Consider the following 22,484-nt stretch of genomic DNA (forward strand, 5'->3'; position numbering starts at 1 on the left):
GTCTGTTAAACATTAAAAGCTTCCCTAAAAAGCATGATCCTGAGAAAATGTGGCACTATTTCCAACCTTTCTTTTTCTTTCTCCAAACCTTTAATATCTGCCCTTAACAAAAGCTCAGGGGGAAAACATTCATTCAGGAAATGCCCTGTGTTGGGCTGGAATTATTAACTTTGAGATATAAGTGATCCTGTTATTGGTTGTATTTAAACCATAGAACTTGGGGGAGCAGATTTTATTTACAGCTGACTCAATTCCCCCCCCCAATATCCCTTAATCTAATTTGGATATTGTGATATATTGTTCACAAGAATTATACAATAATTCCAAGACAATGCCAACAGATCTAATTTCGCTGTGTATGGGTTGGAGCCATCTGGATTTATAGGAGTCCTTAAGTAAATCAAAAACCAGATTAGAAGGTTGGGAATGAAAATGGCAATGCAGCCAGTATTTTATAGTGCTAGTCCACACTCAATATTATGTCATGTGTCTACCTGATTCTGCCACACATCGTCTCATACTTTATTGTATCCATACTGGGGTCCGAAAATGTAGCTGGGCCAACACTTCAGCCTGAAAAATCTGAATGGCAGCTGGTATAAATTGGTTACCTTTTTGAAAATAAAAGCGAGCTACTGTTGAGGAGGTACACTTTGCTTGTTTATAGCACTTGTGCGATGATTTGACCAACCTGAGTTGCTCTGGAATAAAATTCCGAGATATCTATTGCTGGATTTCCTGTCCTCTTATTTTCCATTTCTCGTTTCCGTGAATTAGAGAAGAGACCACCCATTTTCTCTTTTAAATTATTTACCCTTGCTTTGTGGAAATTCAGTATAATGTGCTTTCTAAAACATGGGTGCTCCACCTCATGTGTAGTTAATGCATGTCATCTTACCAAATATTTCAGGACTAAGTAAACATGGATTGCTTTGTGGATGGTGACATGATGCTTAATCGTTCAAAACTTGTAGTGCAGTCCTTATCATGCAGCCAAACTTAAGTACACAAGTCTTATTGCACATGCGTGGTTTTCTCCCATCAAAGTTAATGAGACTCAAAAGCACTTAATTTTGTCTGGATAGAGCCCATACTTTCTCCAACACCTAAAAGTCATTCTGTGTTAGCTAGAAATAGCATTGTCAGGGTGAAATACAGTACTTTTCTAAATTTCTGAATACACCAGGAATGAGTCAGATACTACTTTTCCTGCCCATTCCTTCCTTAATCCTGTTGTCTGTCCCTCTTCTCACTCCACACCTGCTGTGTAGCGGATTTAGAATCCTTTTATTAAAGCAATTAGTAGTTGGCTGAGAGAGTAGATGAATAAACAAATCTTGACTGTTTTGTCTTCAACTGTATGAGGGGAATTTTAAGGTACAACATGACTCTTTGGATTACACCCTGCTAATTCTAGCTTCAAGCTTTTACTTCTTTATTTCAGATATACATTTTCCCATTCTGTATCCTTTCATCCACAGTCATGCTCATTTTGATTAAGGGCTAAATCAGGCATCCCCAAACTTCGGCTCTCCAGATGTTTTGGACTTCAATTCCCATCTTCCCCAACCACTGGCCCTGTTAGCTAGGGATCATGGGAGTTGTAGGCCAAAACATCTGGAGGGCCACAGTTTGGGGATGCCTGGGCTAAATTTTGATAAATCTAACAACTCTCAGACCCTCCATCTACATCCACACATGCTTGATGATATTTTATTTATACATCTACTTCCTAGCCTTAAAAACACTATTTAGGTAAATTATATGCAATTACTAGCATGGTCAGTTGCCAGCATGGTAAATGTGATACGTTAGGATGAGGGGAGAATTTTTTGGCAAAAGCAAAAACAAAAACTTCTGACATTTAAATTCATTAATCTATCCTTTTCTCTAGAAATTTAACAACGACTGGTGGATAGGACGATTGGTAAAAGAAGGCTGTGAAATAGGATTCATACCAAGTCCAGTCAAATTAGAAAATATGAGGCTGCAGCATGAACAAAAGGCTAAACAAGGGAAATTTTACTCCAGGTAAATCAATAACAATGACACAGAGACTGTGGTTTTAAATAAAATGACTTCCTTGGTGGTGGGTGTGGGTGTGTAAAAATCCTGTTATTTTTGTTCTCTACTCTTATTTACCAGAGCCATTCTTTAAGTGAAGCTTTAATGCCAGGATTGTACTTTGAAGGGAAAGGCTATGAACATGCTTCCAGTTTACATGCTCCTTCTGTCTCCCATAAAGGATTGATGAGAGGCCTTGGTTTTGTGCAAGGAGATTAAAGAAATACAGGATCTCACTAATTCAATCTCCCTGCACAAAACCAAGGCCTCCTTGCATCACTCTGCAGCTACAAACCTTGGAGTCAAGTATTGTCTGAATTGGCTCTTTTGATTTGAATTTGTTTCCACATATGTAGGAACTAAGACTCCCTGAGCATGGTTCTCTTCCTCAATATTGTCATAAGCTGCTAATTGCTATTTCACTTCTTTCAGAAAGAGAATAACATTTTCACTTTAGTTATAATTGTGAAAGTTGGTATTTTTATTGTTGTCATTTCACAATAATAGCCAGAAGCGGTGAAAAAAGAACTTTTAAATCACTGTAGTCTTTTCCTCCTATAAATTGTTTGACTTAATATATATGTATACTCATTCCTTGATGGTTGACCACAGATGTGTGGTTTTTTAAAAAATTGAAGATACCATCACCACCCATAAAATCCTTACTTTTTTGTGGGTTTTATTTATTTATTTAATCTGTCAGGTTTTTTTGCCATGGCAACTCAGAGCCACCAACAATATTTTAATATGAGATTCAAACTCTATGCAGTCCAAAAATATGGTTTCTGTAGACCCTTACCAAGGTATATCAGGCCCTTTAATATTGAAGTAGTCATTTTAATGTTTAATGTTTAATTGCTTTTTATTATTATTATCATTATTAATATCTGTTGGGAGCTGCCCAGAGTGGCTGGGGAAACCCAGCCAGATGGGTGGGGTATACGTAATAATAATAATAATAATAATAATAATAATAATAACCTCTGTTATGTAGAGACAGATTAAAGGCATCATGTCATTTGGCCTTCAGGACCAAGCTTTGGATACTGTGGAAATTCCTAACAATTCCACTAATCTTACAGTTTTCACTGAACATCACCTCATTTATACCTTATGAGCATTATATTAGAAAAGTGAATGTTTATTTACTTTACTCTAGTAAATCAGGAGGAAATTCATCATCCAGTTTGGGTGACGTAGTACCTAGTTCCAGAAAGTCTACACCTCCATCATCTGGTAAGTGGGCCATTGCTCTTTTCACACTTATAAATAATAATTAATATAACTATTGTCTTCCTGCACATTACACTTTCCAGTAGAAGTGAGAAATCAACCCTTTTTCATTTTTTTAATTAACAGGTTCAGGGTGCAGATGATTTTAGTAAGACCCATTCATGAAAAAACTGGTAATGAGGTTGTAGAACAGAACTTAAAGAGCATCATTCTGTCTAGTTCATATTTATGTTAGAGTGACAATGTAAGTTGTGGGTCTTTGTTGAAGGCGATAGTCTCTTAGGCCAGTTATTATGTGGGCTATGCCGTATATCTACCAGCAGTTTTGCCAGGCAAGTAAAATGGGTAGAGGCCTATAGCTGAGGCTGTGGCCCTATATGTTTTACTGGAACCCTGCCAGCAGCAGTCATGGTGGCCTGTTGTGGGGAAGGCGATGAATGTTCTTACATAGAGCATTTTGTTCCTACATAGTTAAATGGTGGAATTTGCTACCCAAAGATGTGGTGATGGCTACTAACCTAGAGCCATTTAAAGGGGGATTAGAGAAATTCATGGATAAGGCTATCAGCCGGTGCTCTAAGGATAGCTGTATGTTATCTCCAAGGTAAGAGGCAGCATGCCTCTGAATAACAGTCACCAGAAACAACAGCAAGGACCGGGTTATCATCCTACTTGTGAGCTTCCCATTGAGGCTGCTAGTTTGATCCAGCAGGACTCTTTTTAGATTATTTAACAAATATTTTTAGATCATCTGTAGTATCATGGAAAGAGGATTGGCAACATCGCATTTTGTTAGCCGCTATCTAGACTGTTTATGTGGTAAAACATGTTTTGATATATTAAATAGATTGCTTTTGATACCTTGCTTCTAAAACCTTCCTTGGTTATCTTTAATGATAATCGTTTTGCCATATGGGCAGTGAGCTTGGTGCTTTCTGTTTGATGGGGAGAAGCGCTGCAGAGCCCAGGGCCAAGAGGAAGGGCCCCTCCAGTAGTCACTGGCTGGGTGGGCCTGGAAACCGCCAGGCTATAGCTTTGGCTTGGCAAGAGAGTGTGTGGATCCAGTTCCTCCAGTGATGGCCTCTCTTGTTGGCGACATGCCAAAGTGACTGGGTGTGTTGTTTCAGTCACAGTATCAACACTTCTAGGAAAATGCAGGCTCCAAGCATCTACTGAGTGCCTTCACCATAATCACTCATCACAGCCACACACACACACCCCAAAAAACCCACACTAGTTGGTCATTCTTCTTAAGTCTTGACATCTCCTTGGTAGGAAGCTTCCCTAACTCAAAAAATGGAAGGGCCCATCAACATCCTTTGCCATAGTTTAAGTTCAGCTGCTGCTGCTGCTGCCATATCCCACCCAGGTTAAACTTCTTTGGGGTTATTGGTTTGGGTGTTTTAGTATGTGATTTGTGTTCTCATTTTGTATTTTTATTTTGTGAACCACCCTGTGATCTTTGTATGAAGAGTGATGTATAAATGCAATTAATAAATAAAAGAGAAAGAAAGATGAAACATTTTCATTGAGATCCATAAAATCTCTTAGAGGAATACTTTTTATATTGCATGACTTTTTAAATTGATAATAACAATATATCCAGATTTTCTTTTTATAAAATTGATTCAGCATGTAAACTAGAAACATGTTTACAGCCTTTCACTTCCCTTTAATCTACAATCCTGGGATCAAATCATCACTTAAATAATGGCTAAGCAATTGATGAGTTCTGTTGCCAATGTTACTAATACTAATAGCAGTAGTAGTAATGAAACACCAGTGATGCATTAGGTAATCCACAATGAGAAGCATCATAGAAGTTTAAGCATAGGGAACTTAAAATATATTGCATATTTGTTGCATATTTTTGCTACACATTTATGCTCCTTTGGGAGTTAAGACAGGGAGATGTTTGCACCGCTTTAATGTTCATCATACAACCCAGCTCCCTGATGTCGTAAAGACCCTTCTTTTAACATTTCTGAATATATTAGCAAAGTTGTTTTGAAGTGTATATACCAAAATTATTACAGTTATTGCAGATATAAAATGATACATAATAATGTGTATTGCTTGGATCGGTGGCCATAAATAAATGGTATTTTGTATCAATAATAATTAGAATTTATAGGAAGGGGGAAGGGAGGGGAGAAGAGGGTAATTAAAATATGTACTTCATGAGCGCAAAACTGCTGCAAACTATGGGTACTGTTCTACCATATGCCTCTTTGTGTGATCAATAATGTCACACCGGATTGCATAAAAATTGTCATGTTTCTTTTGGCTTCTTGCTACAGTACTTTTATTTTTGTGTGTCAGTTTTTCCAATAATGCTGTTTGTCAGATTGGCGCGTAGTTAATAATTGTAATGATTTCTATGTCCTGGTAGTGGTTTTTCTTGCAGCAGTTAATAGATTCATTATGAGTTCTTTGTTTCAAATTTGCAGCATATCATGACTATAAAAGAGAGCCAGTCTTAGGTTCATGGGGACTCTCTGCCTTGTAATCAAATATATTTCTGTACATTTACTTTTCTCAAACTTTTCTGTTTTTGCACACTCCCACCACATGTGCTAGAGGGATGCGAGTGGCGCTGTGGGTTAAACCACAGAGCCTAGCCAGGGCTTGCCGATCAGAAGGTCGGTTCGAAATTTCGCGATGGGGTGAGCTCCCGTTGCTCGGTCTCAGCTCCTGCCAACCTAGCAGTTCGAAAGCATGTCAAAGTGCAAGTAGATAAATAGGTACCATTACAGCGGGAAGGTAAACGGTGTTTCCGTGTGCTGCTCTGGTTCGCCAGAAGCGGCTTTGTCATGCTGGCCACATGACCTGGAAGCTGTACGGTGGCTCCCTCAGCCAGTAACACGAGATGAGTGCCACAACCCCAGAGTCGGTCACGACTGGACCTAATGGTCAGGGGTCCCTTTACCTTTTACCACATGTGCGATATTTGCCTATAGTGGGACATCTTCTCCAACATGTGGGAGAACTGTTCAGTTTTATATATGCTAGATGGCTACGGGTTAAGGACCAGCCATGCCCAATTTTAAGGGTTCTTTCTCTGGTTGTTGTCAGTATATAATAATAATTTATTATTTATACCCCGCCCATCTGGCTGAGTTTTTCCAGCCACTCTGGGCGGCTCCCAATCGAGTGTTAAAAATTTGTATGGCACTTTTGTCCACAGCCTGTTCTGTGCATCTTTAGTTTCTAAATCCCAATTCAGTTCTCACCACTTCTGAAATTTTGCTGAAACAAAATTGGACCTCCATGATAGATTTATACAGAGATAGTATTAACACTTTTGCTATTACTTTTCCTTCCACTATTATTTTTTCATATGCCATTAATTGTCTTGTGGCTTCCGTTTTAACCTGGGAACTTTTTTAAATGGACCTAAATTGGTAGCCTAATAGACATAATACTTGAACATTTTCCAATTGAATTTGTACCTCATTAATGGTAATTGGTTATCCATCTTTGTAATTTTTTTCCGATTAATATAATTGTTAGAAAGCCCTTTCAATAAGACATTTGTGTGCTCCATAGTGTCGTATAATAGTCTTTTCCTCCTTCTCACCTTCTTCCTGTTTCCTTACGATGTAAAGCTTTATATAATTGGAATGTATACTCAGTTTATTGTTCTGTTTTTACTTAAACAAAGGCAGTTGGCGCCCTCAATAGCTATAGCATTTCCTAGATGACTATAGATAACTTTCATTTAAAAGAATTTTAAAACTTCAGCTATCTAAAACAGGTTTGGTTTTCTGCCTGTTTCACATCAAACACATATTTTTATAGTATTTAAAATTTTCTTTATGTGATACATTAAAAGTTTTCACAAGAGGTGAATGATGATCTGTCAAATCATTATAGGGATTCACAACGTTTCATGAGAGGAACCAACAGGTTCCAACCCCAACAAGAAGCCAACCCCCCTGTGGTTAATTGCCCTTAACCACCACTGGCAATATTACCCACTCATTTGAATTCCATGACCCATCAGTAGGTTTTAATCACCTTTTGGGGGGTGGGGGCGGGGGGGTGGAGATACTACAGGCCACAAGATAAGTATGTGTGATATGCATTCTTTTTTGAGGTTAGGTAATCTATGCAACTTGGGCACAACCTAGGTCACACAGTGTTGAGAGCTTGGTTATGGATTCAAAGTTGGTATAAACCTTCAGTCATTCTTGAAAGTGTATATTCCAGTATTATGAAGGATACATTTGTATTGGTAAAGCTGGAAAAAACTTTAAATTGAACAAAAATTAAATGCAATTTATAATTGTATATAATTGTATCTGTATGCCTATATTTAATCCCTGAGTATTGTACATTTTAACCCCCCCCCCTTTTGTTTTTATTCTGTTTGATATTTCTGATGGACGTCTGACCTGGGATACTGTTGCTTACTATTTCTTTTTAACCCTTTTCTCCTCTCCCTGCCATCTGATAATTGTACATTGTTTATCTATATATAGCTATAGACATAGATGCCACTGGTTTAGATGCAGAAGAAATTGATATTCCAGCAAACCATCGCTCCCCCAAACCCAGTGCAAACAGTGTCACATCACCCCACTCCAAAGAGAAAAGAATGCCCTTCTTTAAGAAGGTAACGCCTACTTCCAAGCTGCCATCTGTACACCTGCTCACCTGCACTGCGTCACATTTTGAGTCCTGTTGACTGTCTGCGTCCTTTGACAAGCCAATAACATGCATGCTTTTGTTATTCTTTGTTTCTTTTCCATGCTGCTGTAGCTAAGCAGAAGCAGAAATCGGTAAGTTTACTTGACACTAGTTGTATTTATTCTGCCACTGGCATCATTAGCATTTAAGTGGTGCAATCATTTCAGTACAAAGGAAGAAACTTATCAGACTGCTAGCTGTTCCAGTACAGTAGAAACAGGCAGACCCGGCCCTGTGAGTGACTTAGTCAAATGTTGCTTACGGTACTTTTCCTTTTTGATGGAATAATAGGCTGCCAGGGGAATTTCTTTAAACATCCACAGAAGTAAACAAAAACTGACAAGACCAGATAATGCACCAATCTAGTGCATGCTTATTCTTTGTCATTTTTTCCAGATTTTTACTTGTAATTCAGTCTTATAATTCATTTTTGTTAAATCTAAACAGATACTCATCTTGTTCTTTAAAAAGAACTTGCAATTTTTAATTTAGTCAGTATTTAAACTTCTAATCCACTAGGTGCAAAATCTGCAGATGAGCAAGACCAGTGGAAAACTGCAGGCTTGTTTTGGCGGTCTACTGTGAGTTTTTCCTATTGTCATATATAAATTCTTTCCCATTGTTCTTGCCTTCTCCTCCAGCAGTCAGACTATAGCATCTTGCCTGTTAGATAACAGGACTGGGGACTCCCTTCATAGTCAAAAGGTACTCAATAGGGAGGCTGACAAATGTGGTGTATTGTCATACTCTTTTCATCCCTTGTCTGGGAAGTAAAAGATGCTCCCAAAGACCTGACTAGAATTCGTTATTTAGCAGCCAGTTATGAGCATGTGGAAAGCAAAGCTAGCTATTAATATTTATTTGTTTATTTTTACTGAAGCAATCTCATTTTAAAATAAAAAAATTATATTCACACCTAGCATTATATATACATTATATACGTGTTCTTCTAGAGGCCAATGTTTTGCTAGTGTGGTCTATGGCATGCTCAATGAAACAACAAATTCACTACCTTCACAACAGTCCAGTTGTCTTCAGAACTGTTCAGTTCTGCTTGAATTAAAAAAAATCCCTTGCTTGCCTTGTTTATCTATGCCAGTTCATATGAAAGCTACATTGTCCACTGCTTTACAGAGTACTAGTACATAAAAACATTGGGCACGTTGGGTGTTTTACTTTTTCTCCCCAGAATGGCAAGATATAAATCCAATAAATTAATAAATTAATATATTTTTAAAATTCATCACCTATGTCATCACATGTATATTTTCTGTTAAATATGATTCAGTTTCCTTCTTTCTACTGGGCCTAAATTTTCCTTAGTAATGAAAGGCTATTTCTAAGAACCATACCTAATAATTCTTTTTTAGTCCTTTCACTTTTATAAAGCAGATTTCTCAAAATCTCAACCAAATTGCCATGTGCAGGAGAAATTCATGTCATGTGTTGACATTTGCTCACCACAATCTGGATAGACACTCTAATTAACTCACTGTAACAGTCAAAGCACAGCCATCAGATGAAGAAAAAAAATATCCCTCCCTAGCTATCTGGAATGAATTTGAAACAGTAATATAGAGGTGAAAGTCTCTTGTTGCACGTTTCAGTCCCATAACATATTGCCACTGACAGCATATTTAATTAGAGCTGGGGAAAGCTAAAGGCTAGCATACAGCTGATTTTAATAAGTACCAGTATTCCATCAAATAAGGTAATATCTGTACCTACCCTAATTTTCAAGGGTTATTAGAGTGAGGCTGGTTTTTGGATAGCCACCATAAAACATAGAGATACATTATAGTGGGATGTTGATTTGGCAATTACAATAGGGTTGTAACATTATTCATGAGGGCTGATACAGTAATGCATGCACCAGGTTATTTATCTTTATAGCAAGAATAATTCCAAAAGTATATATTCATAATTACACAGCAGAGTCAATAGGCTTCGCTTCTAAGCAGGTAGTGGATCTGGCATGCAAAAATTAAATTCACATGCTTTTGATGCCTCGGGCACTGTTATTCATTCTTCTTCCTTTAACAATTATGTGTCAAATTTACATGTAAATAGAAACAAACACTGACACAACTGTGTTCCATGTTTTAGACTGCTGCTTGTGTGGCATTTTGTGCTGTTGCTGTATAAATGTTTGTCTTTGTTTTCTTATGTTTGTATTCTACCTTATTGCTTTTATTATTATTACACTTGGGACATGTTGAATACTGAAATAATGAACGATGACAACATTCTGTGATGTTGACTGATGTATTTATACTATGTAGGCCCTTGAAAAATAGATCTGGCATACCTACTTTTAAGCTTTTTCCAGGTTGGTGGTTTTGAATTTGAAACATTTTGCGCCCTGCAAACAAGCAAAACTGAAACAATGTTTTAAATAAGCCACTTTTGGTGGTTTGGGTAAAGTATTTTTTTTATATATAAAAAACCCTTTTGACCATATTTGCATATAATTGTATGACACGTTTTACACATTGAATGGTCAATTATCCATTCATAACTTTTGCATGATAAATCAAGCAAGTAATTTACAAAACATGCATTACCATTAGCAGGAGTTTTTTTGGAGAGGGTTGCTGTTTAGAATTCTGCTAATATAGCATTCAGCAGTTGCTAAGATAATCGTATTTGTGAATTCATATGCCAGTTGATTTGAAAATAAAAGTGTAAGTTTAAAAGTCCAATAAAAAATATTTCAAATTGCTATCGCCATGGTTTAATGAACCATATTTATATTGAGGGGTGAAGACTGGTGATTCTTAACCTTTTGTTTGCCTCTTGTCTCTACAGCCTCAATTCTATTATTGATTTGTCTAACAGCTTTGACCATACAGTAGTCTTCAGTTACCAGAAGTTGATGGCAATAGGCTTTTATAGATATAGTTCATTTACCACTCTTTAAGAGTGATGGTTATCTTTCAGTTGCATGGAGTGAATATAATTTAAACTGGCTATGCAAATAAGGTTGGATGGAAGCATTTTAAAAACATTCTCCCAAATAAGAATAATCTTTTGATACGTTTGAAGTTGTTGCTGGGAGAGCCCTGGAGGGGATATGCACCTCAGATTTTCCCCAGTGACACCACTGGAACCTCAGCTAGATAAAAATAAAAATAAAATATTAGAATTAACCTTTATGTAGGAACTAGAAGTTTAGTGCTTTTTCTCTTTATCAGACAGAACACATCCCTCCGTATGATGTAGTGCCTTCTATGCGACCAGTAGTCTTAGTGGGGCCTTCCTTAAAGGGATATGAGGTAAGAAATTTAATTTAATTTGGTATCATTTTTTTTTCTATGTGAAACTATGAGAGGAAGAGAACCAGTTCAATGTTTTTAAAAGGTATTGCCGACCTTGATGCTGCCAAAGTGTGTGAAATTTTTATTAAGATTCCCCCATGCCTGTTGTTGGCAACATTTTGTTCATTTAAGAGTAAAAATATTAATTCACTAATCTTACATTAAATTGGTTTGTTTTTTCTTTACTTTCAGGTGACAGACATGATGCAAAAAGCATTATTTGATTTTTTAAAACATAGATTTGAAGGGCGGTAAGTATTTAAGAATCTAGACTTAAGTTGCATTATTTAAGACTGATTCCCACCCCCCACCTATATCTGAATGGAATTCAGATTTATTTTTCTTTTAATTGCTTTTACCCTTATTTGAGTTTTCGCAAATTTGTTGACATCCTTCTTGAAATAAGCTACCAGAGATCACAGCTGAGAGACCTCTCCCTGAATTTCATCCATGTAAGCCTTAAGGGCTTGAATATGCATGGATGGATTTTGTTTTCATCCGTCCTCTTATGCTATATCCAACTTGCTTCTCAAGTGTGAACAAGTTTGTCTCCTTTCCTGTTGTCTGCAAATGTTACAAGCAATATTTTCTAAGCTTTATCCAAGCAATATATAGCAAAATATTGTCACCAATGAACCTCATGTGTAATATTTTTTTCTGTTTTTTTCTGTTCTATTTCTTTCTGTTTGTTATTTGACAGGAATTACCAATCTTCAGAAACTGATATTATTTGGTTAGTTTTGAAATTACCTTTTTTCAAAAACGTTGAAGGAAGCAGATCATGGCTGCAGTCCTATTCCTCCTTACCTAGGAGTTCTGAGTAGGATTGACCTCTTAGTGCATATCAGATGTTTTTAGCGACCAATTCAGAAACAAGAAAAGCAGAGTGGTACTTGGATACATAACTAAATATGTAAACATATAAATAAAAGCAGATTAGGGGTACAGGAATGGGCAGAGAGCAGTGGTAATTGCAAATTATCACCTCAGTCACTGTTATATTGATGGATCAGATGTAATTCTGCCAGCAACATAAATGTATACAACCCCTGAGTTTTTTTAAAAAAAATCAACTAGTCTCATGATTGTAATATAGTCTTGTTAGCAAGTATTTTGTTTCTAGTCAGCTAGTTTTAAGCATGTGTTGTGTAGTGAAAAAAGCAATCTAAAGATGATGATCGCTATTTGCTATGACCTGGATTCCACTTTCAACTGGTAAACTGTGTAGGAAACAGTTTCACAAGTCTCAAGTCTATGTTAAACTATCTTCTGTACATTTCTGGCAGTTTCCCAACCACTGCTTAAAAACAACAACAACACCCCCACCAAGTGTGGGGACTTTTCGGCTCTCCAGATGTTGCTGAACTCCTAAGCTCATCATCCCTGGACATTGGCCATGCTTGCTAGTGCTGATGGAAGTTGTAGTTCAGGAACTTCTGGAGGGCCAAAGGCTTCCCACATCTTCTCTAGGGTAATGGCAAATCCCTTGTTTTATTGTTGTTCCTTGTCTGTTCATTCTGGGTGCATGTGTTTTTCTAGAAAATATAATTCCCATTGTGAAAGGCAACTTATTTGATAAAGCTATATTGTATAACTGTTTTAAACACAATTTTTAAGGCAAATTTCCTGTACAGAGATTATACCATTGTTACTGTTTCTGCTGTTACAGCATCTAAGTTGTATTTGATGCTTGCTTTGTTTGTTTGTTTTGTTTTGGTTTTTTTAAGTTCAAAACTAACACACACACACACACACAGAGAGAGAGAGAGAGAGAGAGAGAGAGAGAGAGAGAGAGAGAGAGAGAGATAATTATAAGGTTTAACTTGGGAGCAGATAAGCAAAAATAAAGTCTGAAACCTCAAGATTTTAAGTGCTGTGTGAAAACCCCTTTTGGCTCAGGAGGGGTAACAAACCAAAAGGAGGGGCCCTAACTTGGTGTGCTAAAAGTATCCTAGATTTCTCTGCAATGAATTACAACACTACTCTTTTTTCTTGTTTTGTTCAGTATATCAATCACACGGGTCACAGCAGACATCTCGCTTGCCAAACGCTCAGTATTAAACAATCCCAGCAAGCATGCGATAATAGAACGGTCCAATACAAGGTCAAGTTTAGGTAAGTGAATGAAATGATAGTATTAAAAGTCATCACTAACTATAATAATCCAAAACTTGAAAACTTTTAATTTTATAAAAAAAAGGGAATTATTCACCATGACTCCACGTACAGTGTCAGGTTTAGGCACTGCCTCCCTTTGGAAATCAATTTTGGTACATCCATAGATCTTACTGAGGTTACACATGTACTTTTTGGGTAATTGTGCATCTGAAATTATGTGCCTGTTTCAAAGTAGCAGTACTGACCAGACCTACACGTGCTTAGCTGCAGGAGGTATTTGCATCAAACCATATGCTGGGACCATGGACAGTCTCACAGCTTAAAAGAAACTATTCCAAGTTCATGTCAAGTCATTAGCGATTCAAGCATTTCCTGGGCATAGCATGTTTGTTGTTGTTGAAAAGTTATTTGAATGTACATTTGTGTGAGAAAGGAAGAACACATGGTTAAAATCCAGTAGCCATATATGTGTCTGTGTGTACATGCCATCTGTATAAGTTGCTGAACCAATCTATGGCTTTTGCTTCATTTAGTCAGTTTCAAGAATCCAACCCCTTTTTCTTGTTTGTTCCCATGTATGTTACATTTCTAGCTGCTCTTGTTGTAACCTTATCTCATTCTGTATGCTTTGGACAAGAACCTGATTGTCTTGGGTTTTTCCATTCTTTGCTTCATTAATGCCCTCCCTTTCCAGATGTTTTGGGTATGTATATATGGTTGCTAATTATTTTTGCTTTTGTCTTTGTGTTCATGACGTATTGCACCTCACAAAACCACTATCTCTTTCTGATAGCTGGTTTTGTAACAGTAAAAACAAGTTATTGTTGTAGTCTGTATGGAATTCTCTATTCTAGAGGATATCAACAATTTTAAATGTCAGAAATCAAGTCACAGTTGGCAGGAAAATACTAAAAAAAAACCTAAGATTGGATATCTAAATTGTGTACTCAGAATATGTACTGCACTAGTCTAAGATAGTAAATGTGCATGTACAAAAAGAGTTGTATGCAGCTGTTTGTAGAAGCAGTTCTCCTTTGTGTAATATATGCACACATTCTTGCATGTATATTAGAGGAGCTTTGCTTTGAAAATGTTGTCTTAGAAGCTTTGTTTACTTGTTTTGTTGCTATACATGCCAAGCCGATTGTGTTAGAAAAAACAACCTCTAAATGTTTGAAAAACTGCTGTATTTTAACTAATGTGCAGTTGTTGTGTTCATCCAACATCCCTTGTTTCTAGCAAAAGATACTGCACACATGAAAACCACATCCATTGTACAGTGGTAGCCCTTAATAGCATTACAATCTATCACTATAAGGAACTAAAGTCTCCATTGCTTGTTAAATGTATCATTTTTGTAGTAAACTATGTTTACCGCATTGTACAAAGAACCCAGTTCTTAGCCTCAGAGGATCAGGAATCTAACAATAGTTCACACACCTAATACAGCCCTGATCAAGAGTTCTCCATTTCAAGGACTAGAACCACTAATTTGCACATATTCGTGTGATGAGCCTTCCACCCATCTTAATTCCCCTAATACTGCATCATTCATGGCCAGAACACCAGAAGGTTGGCTTATAATTCACAAAATAATCATAATCAAGAAGAAACCGTTACGAGGATAAGAATCAGCAATGCTGAGAAGACTCCCTGGAAAAGACCCTGATGTTGGGAAAGATTGAGGGCACTAGGAGAAGGGGACGACAGAGGACGAGATGGTTGGGCAGTGCTCTCGAAGCTACCAACATGAGTCTGACCAAACTGCGGGAGGTAGTGGAAGACAGGAGTGCCTGGCGTGCTCTGGTCCAACGGGTCACAAAGAGTCGGACACGACTAAACAACAACATCAAACAACAACAAGATATTGTTCTTTATTTTTATACCATAAAATATACCTTATACACTATTATTATACCTTTATAACTTTCTCTCTTGGATAAGATAAATAACATTCCAGGCAAACAAAATTTGAATAGAGCCAAAACACCCTTTTGGAATTTTTCAGTTCAAAAATGGGGAAAGTGGGGAGCTGTTTCACCACTGCCTATCCCATGATCTTGTTTATTATTTTCCCCAGCTACATGTGGGTGCCACAAATAAACAAACAATTCTCTATCGTGAGAGTGGAAAGCATTGCACTCCTACTTGGTTTCAGATTTTAGCACTGTGACGAAGCCAGATCATGATACATTCAGTGCTTTCTGCCCCCACCATGGAGTCTTCCGGATTAAAACAAGGCAGGCACCCACCAGCAACCTGTAATAAAATTGTGAAAAGTAAATTGGGGATTTAAAATTTTAAATATATAAAATGACATATTGATAATTCTGCATAATTTCAAGTAACTGGATATAAATATATATCTATAATTAACAGATTTGATTTGATAACTGGTTAAGATAAACAAATCCCAGAGAAGATATAAAGCAACTCCACTTTTCTGTAAAACTATTTTCCCATTGTCTACCTTCCCTAACCCTGATTATGTTAGTTTTATCAAGTGTACTAAGTCCCAGACTTCAAGCACCCAGGCTTCTAATTCAGGAGGGTCTGTTTCACACCCATACCTGACATAATTAATAGTCATAGAGTCATACCTCGGTTTGGGACCGCCGCGGACCCGGAAGTGTTTACATCCGGGTTCTACGGCGTGCGGATGTGCAGAAGTGATCAGCTCAGCGCGAGCATGCGCAGAAGCCCTCTATCGGCACTTCTCACATGCGCAGAAGAGCCGCTCTGTTTACAACGTACTCGGGGAGCGACCGCCTCCCCGGAATGAATTGCGGTCGTAAACTGAGGTTATGACTGTATGGGCTGTTGTTAAGAGAAGAATGACTTTTAAATCTTCATGCAGCACCACATCTTTAGTATAGCTAAATAATAATAATAATATTAAAGGGTTTCTTGGTCATATATAAACCATAATTTTTCCTTCCCTAATAATACTTTATCCAAATATAACCTCATTATGCCACTTTTTTACATGATATTTGTGTCAAAAAAACCTCATCCAAAACATGGAAAAATACAGTAAATATTTCTGGACAAATCTGTTGCCCATTGTCTTTGATAGCAGTTCCTTTGCATTTCAAAATGCAGTAAAATGCCATGAGCAAATGCAAATGCATTCAAAATTCCAAGAGCAAGTTTACCTCACACTGCATGCCTGTTTGACCTCACTAAAATTACCAAAATGTATCCACGGCCTTATAGCCCGAGTACAGGACCAGGTTGCTGATAAGGTGGGAACATTTTGGCTTCAGCCGTTAAAGAGAAAACACTGCTTCACACAAATTTCATACATGGCAGCAATTTTTGTGTCTAGCATTTTATCATGTAACACATTATCATGATAAGTAGCAGTGTCATTTTATTGAATTACCGTAATTTGTCCTCAAGACAGTTCAGTATTGGTGTATAATTTTTTTATTGATTAGGCAGTGGCTTTCCCCCCTCTTTTGAACACCGTTAAATAGCTTCCTTTAGGAAGACATTCATTTCATTGACTGGCAGGTTCTCATATTTGAATCTCATTAGTTGTTTGATGTGAAATCTGGTGAAGTTAATAAAGAATAGAAATGTAGAAGTGTACAGAGGCCCTAGTATCCAGAAGTTTTGTCAGATTAGATACTATATTATTATATTATATTGAGTGTGAGTGAGTGAGTGAGAGAGAGAGAGAGAGAGATTCCCATTCATAGGCAATGTGGCTTATATCTAGAGGCAAAGTTCGGATATAAGCCCAATTAAATATGCTGGTGTGAATCCACCAGCATCTAGATGGGATTGGGGCTAAGGCATTTAGTGTGGACCACCTTTGTTCAGAACTTAAAAATCTGTTCCTAGCCTAGATGGATAGATATTTCCTAGTTCTTAAATGTATGTATTTTTCTATTATTGTTCCTGCCCAGGTTGTAAAATGCAAAACAAAAAGGTCATATATATACTTTTGCTGAACTGTGTCGTCCTTTGCCATTAAAACGAGTAGCAATTTATCAGCTTCTTCAGAAAATTAAATATCAATCCACCGCGTGAGATTCTTTGTCTTCCTAAATATCAGAAAAAATGCCACTGTAATTACAAATAGTAAAACTGTAACCCTGCTGAAAGTTCCAAAAGCTAATCCTCGCTTGAAGTTTTAATAAATGTTAACACCTTGCTGCTAAAACATACTTGCCAGCATAGCAACTTCCCAGTTGCAATCTGGAGACCTTTCCTGGCTCTTAAATAGACTTGCACCATGAAAGAGGGAGCAGCTTTTAATCTGAAATAAAGCTGGGTAAAAATGTTTTAAATATAAGGCAACCTCTGGAATGTTGCCATTTTGTGTATACTGGCTCAGTCTCCACTGAGAATACTATGCTTTGACTGAGGCCAAGGGTGGAGGCCTCCTCTTCCTCCCATCCCATAATTACCGTCTTCCAGAAAAAAAGTAGCAACTGACAGCGCTTGACACTGCTTTGAAAAGACTTCACAATAACCAGCTTCTTAAGTCACACACACAAATTCGTATGGAATCACTTTAAAAGAACTGCAGTTATAGGCAAGACTGCTTTTGCTCCATAAGGTCCAGTGTTACACATGAGACAACCACCTTTCTAGTGAATTATTCAGCCCTTCTTGATCATTTCTTTCTGATTTCTAGCAGATCTCTGGACATGTTTTTAACCTTTGTACTTGAGACCTTGTGACTCTCTTGTTCTTGTTACATAAATAGTGAGACAGTTGAGGAAGGGTTGAAAGCACTGCAAATACATTTCATTATTTTTTTAAAAAATTGCAACTATATAAATCACTGACATTCCCAAGGCAGCTAGCAGGTATATTTCATTGACATGCCAAAGACAGATAAGAGAAGTGCCTATTGAAATATTGAAATATTTTTTTAAAAGTTGAAGTACAGCAATCCAGTACAGAAGCAAGACCACAAATATTGATAGAAACAGAGAGAGTACGATTTGGTCACCCATTATTTTGATTACTATCAGTTGAAGATGGTTTACTGGAAGCTACAGTGGGGTAGTGACAGGTGTGGTTTTATTTCTCTCTTTACTTTGACATGCAGTAGTCTTAGGGCAGCAGCAATGGCCCTTACAGAGTATGCTATACGAGTACAAAGCATTCAGTTTGATTAATGTTCATACGCCACTCTTATTCTTGGGTGCCAGGAAAGGTGCTGGATCGGGCTACCCACCTGCATGAAAATGTGAAGAAAGGCCAGTATCCAAAGATATTGGGCAGGAGATGAAAATTCTGAAACATTCTCTAATGTGTATACCCAGAACTCCTGGCTGGTATTAAAATGGCCATAACCTGTTGGCAATTTAGGCTTCTCCAACCTTTTTAGCAAACAGAACCATCATGTTCTATATAAAAAGTGGGTGTGGAAAACGAACACAGCCATAAACAAGAGTCTCTTTGCTTTTCCGCAGCTGAAGTTCAGAGTGAAATTGAACGAATATTTGAATTAGCAAGGACGTTACAGCTGGTAGTACTTGATGCCGATACTATTAATCATCCAGCTCAACTTGGTAAAACTTCTCTGGCTCCCATTATAGTGTATGTAAAGATTACTTCTCCAAAGGTAAATATTTTCCACTGGTAGTTCAGTTTTTGGCCTAACCTTTGCTTCCAGTCCCATGCTGTGGTGTGGAGATACTTGCGTTGCCTGGAAATATTGATGAATTACATCTTTGAAGTTCTGTGTGGTAAAATATATTTAATGAACAGTACATAAGTACAGTTTGCTGCCGTATTTCTGACTAAGCCCAAAGGAAGGGGAGAATACATTATACAATTGACATCTTTGGCTTCACAATATGAAGCAACAAGAGTTCAAGAGGGGTGAAATGGCTGGCTCTGAATGCACAAAAGAAACTAATTTTAAAGAATTTAAAGGGGCAGTGTGGGCTGCTTGCTGGTCCACTATGACTCACCCTGCAGTTGATCAGTGTTTTTTGTGCCCCTACTTTAAAATAATTCTCTCATTGCAGTATCTATGCATGCAATCTGTTTCTTACATGGTTCAAAATTGATTCCATTATATTTTCATTCTTTCATATTTTAACTGTGGTCTTCTTTTCCCACAGGTTTTACAAAGGTTGATAAAATCCCGAGGCAAATCTCAGGCGAAGCACCTTAATGTTCAAATGGTAGCAGCTGATAAACTGGCTCAGTGCCCTCCAGTGAGTTATTCTTAACATAGATGGGTAGAGCTGTGGAACTGTAACTTGTTCCTTTCTCTACTGATTGAAAACAATGTGAAAGTGAATCTGTGTGTTTAATTTTTGCAGCAAGTTCTAGCCATGAGTTTAAACATAGCTTAGCCAGCTGGCTTTGAGGGGATGAATAGTGCATGCAGCACTATGTAGCAGAGTTCCTTATCCAGGTCAAAAGACCATTAAATAACTCCTACATCAATGGTCTCTTCCTCTATGTACCCAAGTATTGGATATTGTATGCTGGGTGTTATATCCTGGTCTTTTAGCTTTCTGTTGTAATAATGGGTTTTCCTTTCTTGCCAAAACCTCTCTTTTGTACTTTCAGTTGCCAACTGAAAACAAAATCTTAACCAGAGTGGTGGAAATAGTGATTCCCCACACTCCGGAGTAGTAAATTTCTGTGTTGTGTGGCAAAGCTTTGGCTGACTTTAAGTGTCACATGAGTTTAATGATTTGAATGTTATGAACATGGTTTTCCATAGTTCTTTGGTTGTGGCGTTAGACGATTTATTAATTTTTTTGGTATTGTTTTGACTGCATTAATCTAATCTCCAGGAAATGTTTGATGTGATTCTGGACGAGAATCAGCTTGAAGATGCTTGCGAGCACCTGGCTGACTATTTGGAAGCTTATTGGAAGTCCACACACCCTGCTAGCAGCCACCCTCCTAATGAGCTTCTCACTCGCACACTGGCAACCGCCACTCTTCCTATCAACCCAGGCCCAAATGTTAATTTGCAGGTAAAGGTACTTTTTGGATGCCGTTTGGTTTTAAGGCTTCCCTCCAAGAGTCCCTGCTGTGCACATGCACTGTGGTGGCTCTTTGTGTTACAAAAATGGGTCTAATTCCCAGTATTAAAAGATTGCAGGTGTTCTCTCAGCTTTCAGATCCGATGCAGGTGAAAGATGAGCTATTCCATTTCAGCCTGAAATAAATAAAATATATGAAAATGGAGACAGGTTGTGCAATTTACAACAGCCAGATTCTGGCTTTATTGAATTAATGACCAAAAGCTGTCTATGTAAGGTTAAGTAGAAGTACTTTTTCTAGGAGTTATGACTGTAGAAAACATCAAAAGAGTTCTGCTCTTGCCTTAACTCTAGTTTTGTAATAAAAAATAAAACTGTAATATTTAGGATAATATCTTAAGTATGAGCATTTCATTAGGAGTAGCTAAATCTTTTGAATTTGCTTTTAAGTGATTTTGTGAGAATTGTAAAAAAAATATGATGCAAGTTAAGATGATTAATCAAAATTGTTCATTTTTCAGTGATTTCAAAACATTGTGCTGATGAAGATTAGGTTTGATTATGCTTGGTAATTTTTATTTCTGTTTTCAGTAATGTGCTAGGAAATTAAACAATAATTTCACTCTGTCTTTTGTTTTTTGTGGCAAAGTTCAACCCTTCTGAAAAGGTAAATTGGCAGTTTAAAAACACATCTTGCCACAACTAGAACGCACTTACAACACAATCCAAACATGTTTACTCAGAAGTAAGTTCTGCTGAATTCAGTGGGGCTTACTCCCTAGTATGCTTGTGTAGGACTTAAAAGCTTAACTGCCTTAAAAAAACAGTACAGCAGTGATATTATTGATGTTATAATACAAGTGCTATCAAGCTTGAACCTCTGAATAATTTTTATTTTAAGGACGGTATCCTGTTTTTAAAATGAAAACTCTTGATTCACCTACATTATGTGGTTTGCTATTGATCTTTTTTGCGATGATGTCTGCTTTCAAAAATCTTTCAGGTTTATCTTGTGCCTGATTCACCCACCTCATTGCCAGATCTGCTCTTTATTTTCCGTGTGGTGTGTCTGTGCTGGGAGGTGGGGCTAATCAAAATGTTCTGAAAAGTTGATATGATCACCAGAGCTCAGGGCCTAACTGAAAATAAAGTGAAACTAACTTTGTTTTCTTTGTGCATGAAGGTTCACTTGTATTATAAAGCAGTATCTCCAGTAAAAGTTCCAATTCTTGTATTCCTAGATTTGACCATAGTTGTTAGCCATAGGTTGACTTCAGACAGCTTACTGTGGAATAGCATTGTGAAAAATATGTCTGCTCAACAGTTTAAGGATCATGACATTAATGGTTTATAATGCGTTTTCTGCTCAGTATTTGCCAGTGTGAAATTACAACTCTGTTGTATTAATCAGGGCTCTCAAGGAGACCAGAGGAATGAACAATCAGCCCCTGAACGAACTGGTTCCCAAGCTGAAGAAGAAGCACGGGCCGAACCAACCAGGAAATCCCAACACCGCTCTTCCACTTCAGGCCATAACCATCGTAGTGGAACTAGTCGTGGCCTGACTAGACAAGAAACTTTTGACTTGGAAACACAAGACAGCAAAGATTCAGCATACGTAGAGCCAAAGGAGGATTATCCTCATGAACACTATGATTCTCATCGAGATCACAGTCACAGGGATGAGTCCCATGGGAGCAGTGATCACAGACACCGAGAATCAAGGCTCCGCTCAAAGGAAAAGGACCGAGAGCAGGACCATAACGAAGGCAACAAGCAGCGTAGCCGTCATAAATCAAGGGACCAGTATTGTGACAGGGATGGGGAAGTGATATCTAAAAAACGCAATGATACAGCAGAATGGAAGCGAGAGGTGTACAGTCACCAATAACGTTTGGCAGTTTTGTGTTTCTTTTGAAGTTGTGTATGACAAAGCCCCCCCCCCTTTTTTAAAAAGAACAAATCTGGGTTTTCATTGCAGAACATGTTGTATCCTGTATGCTGCTTTTTTTAAAAAAAAAATTTGCTGTTGCTATCACAGCAATAGCATGAAATAGAATATTCATTTTAATTAGTGCTATAACAC

At 37.5% G+C, this 22,484-nt stretch overlaps 1 protein-coding gene across 4 annotated transcripts in view; it reads left to right on the plus strand.

The window, feature by feature from the left end:
* Positions 1-22,482, plus strand: part of CACNB2 (calcium voltage-gated channel auxiliary subunit beta 2) — a 135,588-nt gene extending 113,106 nt beyond the window's left edge. For 3 of the 4 annotated variants that reach the window (XM_035129854.2, XM_035129855.2, XM_035129857.2), the window contains 10 exons: positions 1,895-2,031; positions 3,224-3,300; positions 7,782-7,915; positions 11,184-11,264; positions 11,499-11,557; positions 13,312-13,421; positions 18,860-19,011; positions 19,517-19,612; positions 20,204-20,389; positions 21,810-22,482. In XM_035129854.2, coding sequence (XP_034985745.1) covers positions 1,895-2,031; positions 3,224-3,300; positions 7,782-7,915; positions 11,184-11,264; positions 11,499-11,557; positions 13,312-13,421; positions 18,860-19,011; positions 19,517-19,612; positions 20,204-20,389; positions 21,810-22,289 — 1,512 coding nt within the window. In that variant the 3' untranslated portion in view covers positions 22,290-22,482. Of the gene's footprint in view, positions 1-1,894; positions 2,032-3,223; positions 3,301-7,781; positions 7,916-8,508; positions 8,571-11,183; positions 11,265-11,498; positions 11,558-13,311; positions 13,422-18,859; positions 19,012-19,516; positions 19,613-20,203; positions 20,390-21,809 lie in introns of all 4 variants that reach the window. The other variant, XM_035129858.2, reaches the window with a different exon arrangement.
* The last annotated feature ends 2 nt before the right edge of the window (positions 22,483-22,484 follow it).

This window comes from Zootoca vivipara, chromosome 12 (genome assembly GCF_963506605.1).
Source record: "Zootoca vivipara chromosome 12, rZooViv1.1, whole genome shotgun sequence".
Classification (NCBI taxonomy): Eukaryota; Metazoa; Chordata; class Lepidosauria; order Squamata; family Lacertidae; genus Zootoca; species Zootoca vivipara.